The sequence below is a fragment of a genome, unplaced genomic scaffold, assembly GCF_019419815.1.
Source record: "Pyrus x bretschneideri cultivar Hongxiangsu unplaced genomic scaffold, Pyrus_bretschneideri_v1 Contig7, whole genome shotgun sequence".
Taxonomy (NCBI): domain Eukaryota; kingdom Viridiplantae; phylum Streptophyta; class Magnoliopsida; order Rosales; family Rosaceae; genus Pyrus; species Pyrus x bretschneideri.
This window is the reverse complement of record NW_025999809.1, coordinates 6428104-6432834: the sequence shown is the minus strand read 5'-3', so window position 1 is coordinate 6432834 and position 4731 is coordinate 6428104. Positions and strand designations below refer to the sequence as shown.

Below are 4731 nucleotides of genomic sequence, written 5' to 3'. Positions count from 1 at the left end.
TTACCGATTAATTAGAAAAGGAATTGTTATTAGCACTCCAAAAATCTCATTTTACACTCCTCACAAGTGTATTTTTCTTTCTAATTATAGAAAATTTGGAGTGCCAAATGAGATTTTTGAAGTGCTAATAACAATTCCCATTAAAAATTACTTTACTAGACACTCCACGTATGCAACACCGGCCGGCCTCTTACACAATCACAATCTATCCTACATGATATGATGTACTGATGTGCATACAAAAGAGTTATAAAACATGTATAAGATATATCCATATAGATGGTAAATAAACGCACGACGGAGCTACAAATTCATCATATACAAAAAACGTTATCAGCAAGAAAAATGTACCAATTTTTGGTATGGAGCGGGAAAATGGTACTTCAATCACAATACGTATGGGTATATTTTATGATTTTAACTTAGGATTATTAGAATGGCTGACAAATGATGGAGACAAAAGGAACGATTACCTCAAGAACTTGGATGATGTAACGTCAATTTCTATTTGAACAGCCACTTAGTACTACAGTGCAGTGGTATTCTTCTTCATTTGTGAATGAGAGGTCTTAGCTTCAATTTTCACCAAAGGCAAATTTAAACCACATTATTGCTAACTCATTGTAAAATAAGGCTTACCCATCCCCTCCCTAGATAATATCGTTTATTTTAAAAAAAAAAATAAAAAATAGATATCTATCTATGCAGATGCCAACAACAAAAGGAAGCTACAAAGCTATTCCTTTCTTTCCTGTTTTACTTCTTCGGATTTTTTTTCCGCAACATAAATAGAATTAGGAAAATATGCACAAATAGAACTTTTAACCGAAAATCAAAAAGCAGGAATACTAGACAGACAATTAGCTATATGTAAACCAGGATTTAGCGCCCCTCTAGTTCTATTTTCGATCAAAAATCTATAACCGGTAGTATTTGTGCATGTTGGCCAAAGAATAATTCTGCAGAATCCTTTGGAAGAAGTTTACAAAAGCAAGATAGAATAAGTCCAGTTTTGTGTAAACGATTGGAGGGAAATGACAAATGAGAGAAGAGCTGGAAGAGAACAATTCTTATTCTCCACACAAAGACACGTGTTATATTGTGTCACTAAATCACTATTAAAACACAATGTACGGAAACAAATTCATTATTAATTCCTTGCTAATTTCTAAATTGCTTCCAATACATATATCAAATACACAAATATCCACATAATGTTTCTGATTTGTACAATAGGGTAAATACATGATATTTACCCTTTTCCATTTAATTTAACAAGTTAATTGAAGGACAACACAAAGCTAGCAAGACTTGCCGCTTTGCGAGGGTGGCTTCCCACTTTGCGAGGGTTGGAGGAGGAATATCTATCATACGCAACATTACCTTTTCTTTGCAAAAAGGCTGTTTTTACAACTCCAACCCATGATTTTTTTGTTACAAAGAAGCAGCATTTCCGTTGCGCCAAAGCTCACTCTCAATCTAACAAGTTAATTAATTATTATAAAAACAAAAAATAACTTCATTAAAAAACCATAAACATTCAGTCTTACAGAACAAAGTTCAATCGAACCTAATTTAGGCCAAAGAAAGAACCAAAATTTTATTGGAAATTAGTAAACAAGCTAGGGGCAATGCTTGAAATGCCCTGACAGGACTCAACATGACATTGCCGCCGTCGGTTTTGTTTTGCACTATGTTCTGCTAAAGAGATGGTTGAAGAAATATTGGGCTCTGGTTTCAGGAATGTAATAAGGGTGGCTAAATTAGCACATTAAAAAGAATAAAACCGCACTTGTGCTTGTCATTTTCATGGCAAAAAATCATGGTCTAAGCAGGAATTTACAAAGAATGGGATACTCTCAACATGCGAGCATAAGCAGAACAGAACCACATTCACAAATATGAATGAATTTAGTGCGTAATTGCTTTGATTATAAACTGGAAACGAGTAGCAGAAATATATATTGTAGGTAATGAGCTGTGACACCTGTTACAGGATGGGCTTCGCAAGATTCAAGCCGCACATTCTCATGGTTTTGGCACAGATCGGTTATACATTTCTCTACTTAATTACTGCTGCATCCTTCGATCACGGGATGAACCCTCATGTCTTCGTAACTTATCGACATATAGTAGGTGGCTTAGTGATGTTTCCATTTGCCTATTTTCTTGAAAGGTAAAATTTTCTAACCTGCTATCACGAACTAAACGATTAGAGTGCATTTAAACATTGATATCTGTTTTGATAAAGTATTTTCAGGGTTTACCATTTGAATTATCGTTTCTGTTTCCCTGCAGAAAAGTAAGGCCAAAGTTGACACTAGCAGTGTTTCTGGAGATATTTTTACTTTCTCTGCTAGGGTAAGGATAATACTTTTCTTTCAATTAACATGAATTGAGTGAAGCAGGAAAATACTAACCTTTTTCATTTGATGACAACAGGGTTAGCTTAACCCTTAATATGTATTTTGCGAGCTTGAAGTACACGTCTCCAACCTTTGTCACATCGGTCGCCAACACCATTCCGTCCCTAACTTTTATAATTGCAGTCATACTCAGGTGGGGCTTTAAAAGTTCAAGAACACCTGAACGTAAATATACATCTTTCTCTTGTTTTTAACAACACTTTTCAATGCACATCACGTGTAGGATGGAGGCTGTAGATGTTAGGAATCCCCGTGGAATAGCTAAAATCTTCGGAACCTTAATATCTTTGGCTGGAGCCATGACCATGACCTTGTACAAAGGACCTGCCGTGCAAAGCTCGCCAGGAGCTCCAATACACATCACAAGTAACTCTGTTCACGAAAACTGGACGAAGGGATCAATCCTCCTCATTGGAAGTTGTATATCATGGTCCACATGGTTCATAATGCAGGTACTCATTGGATATACCAGTTCACTTATCAATCTACTTGAAACCTGCCTTTTTATGGGTATGCAAAGAGTCCGCCTAATTCATAGCAACACAACAAACTATCCATGCATTATCGGCTGCACAAAAACATTATGATAAAAAAGAAATTAAATCAATGTAAAACTACTAGATGGTATTGTACTGCAAGAAATTTCATTTACGGTAAATATTCTGCTATCCGTAGGCAATCACACTGAAGAAATATCCTGCACAACTGTCACTAACCACATGGATAAATTGTATTGGGGCAGCACAATCGGCTGTTTTCACAGTAACAATACAACACAAAAGGGCAGCATGGAGTATTACATACAGCAATGACTTCTGGTCCATCATCTATGCTGTAAGTAAATATATGATACGATTAGAATTCTAATTTATTAAGTAGCTATTAACAGTATACTTTTCACGATAATAAAAAAAACGACAGGGAGTTGTATGCTCAGGTATAACGGTCTTCATTCAACTGTGGTGCACAAAACAAAAAGGACCAGTTTTCGTGACCATGTTCAGTCCCCTTGCAACGGTATTGGTGGCAGTTATGGCATACTTCATTCTTGGTGAAAGACTGCACGTTGGCAGGTGGAAGCACCGTAATGTCAGATTTGCAAGCAACATGTACACACACACACACACACACACACTCAATCTACTTCAATAGGTGTCTAATTTGATATTTCTCTCACTCAGAATACTGGGAGCAGTCATTATCACCATCGGTCTCTACATGGTTTTATGGGGCAAAGATAGAGATCAAAATGTTATCAGGTCGCAAGAGCAAACTATATTAACTAGTAATGAGCAGATGAAACCAAAGATACAAATGGACACAAGTACAGGGTCCTCCAATAGATGTTGAGAAAGAGGATGCAACTGTTGGTTAAGAGTATGCATCCTATCATTCGGAACAATGTAATAGGAAATAAAGCAAGTAGCAAGTTAGCTAAATGAGTGTCTTTTTTGTACTGGTTTGTATGTGATGGCTTAAGTACTGAGTGCTAGCAGATTAAGGTCGATACAATCAAACATATATCATATTCTGCTTTAACTTCATGAGAAACGTCATCAGACCTACCAACTAATGTAGTTAAGGAGAAGATGCTTAGAAATGACTTTCAAGAACTAGCACATCCCAATCATCCTGCAGCCAAGAATTTTCTATGATGCTAAGAAAATTTTTGCTATTCATTTAAAAAGAAAAAAAAAAAAAAAAAGATGACTAAAAACTGTAAAAAGGAAAATTGATATTTCAATAATTTTGTTGCCAAATATCATTCTTGACAAAAGCCTTCATACTAGATTAGGCCACCCAGATTTACTTTACATGACTACTTATTAACTATAAAACATCTACAAAATGCCTAATGAAATGGGAAAGCTGCACATTATCCCAAAATTTGCTTCTACAATAACCTTCAAAATACCCATGCATGTAGCTCAATTTGCTTCTTCAAGCCGTGCACGTATGGACTCCGGGTTTGACAGTTTATTAATCCTGCAAGAAGATTGACACGTAATGATATCAAACAATTTGATCAAGGTTCTACATTCATAATTCAATATAACATACATTAAAAGTTGAAAACATACAATTTGTATATCTAACTATAAAGACAACTCACTTGACGACACTTCCAGATGTTAATTGACTTTTCAGAAGTCCATTCTGGAATCAGTTCTAATAGCAACTTAAGCTTCTCTTTGATTTCACCCGTGAAAAGAATCACAAAAAGGAACTTAGGCTTAACCAAGGTTTCAATACATTCGGAAAGAATCTTTGGATATAGACTACCTTTGTCAATGACATCCACTGT

At 35.7% G+C, this 4731-nt stretch overlaps 1 protein-coding gene across 1 annotated transcript; it reads left to right on the top strand.

The window, feature by feature from the left end:
• Window positions 1-1917: 1917 nt before the first annotated feature.
• On the top strand, window positions 1918-4144 carry LOC103958902 (WAT1-related protein At4g08300). Its single transcript, XM_009371223.3, has 7 exons — window positions 1918-2176; window positions 2299-2361; window positions 2443-2559; window positions 2650-2878; window positions 3102-3260; window positions 3348-3499; window positions 3608-4144. Exons 1-7 carry the CDS (start codon window positions 1974-1976, stop codon window positions 3774-3776), a joined length of 1092 nt encoding a protein of 363 aa, XP_009369498.2. The 5' UTR covers window positions 1918-1973; the 3' UTR covers window positions 3777-4144.
• The last annotated feature ends 587 nt before the right edge of the window (window positions 4145-4731 follow it).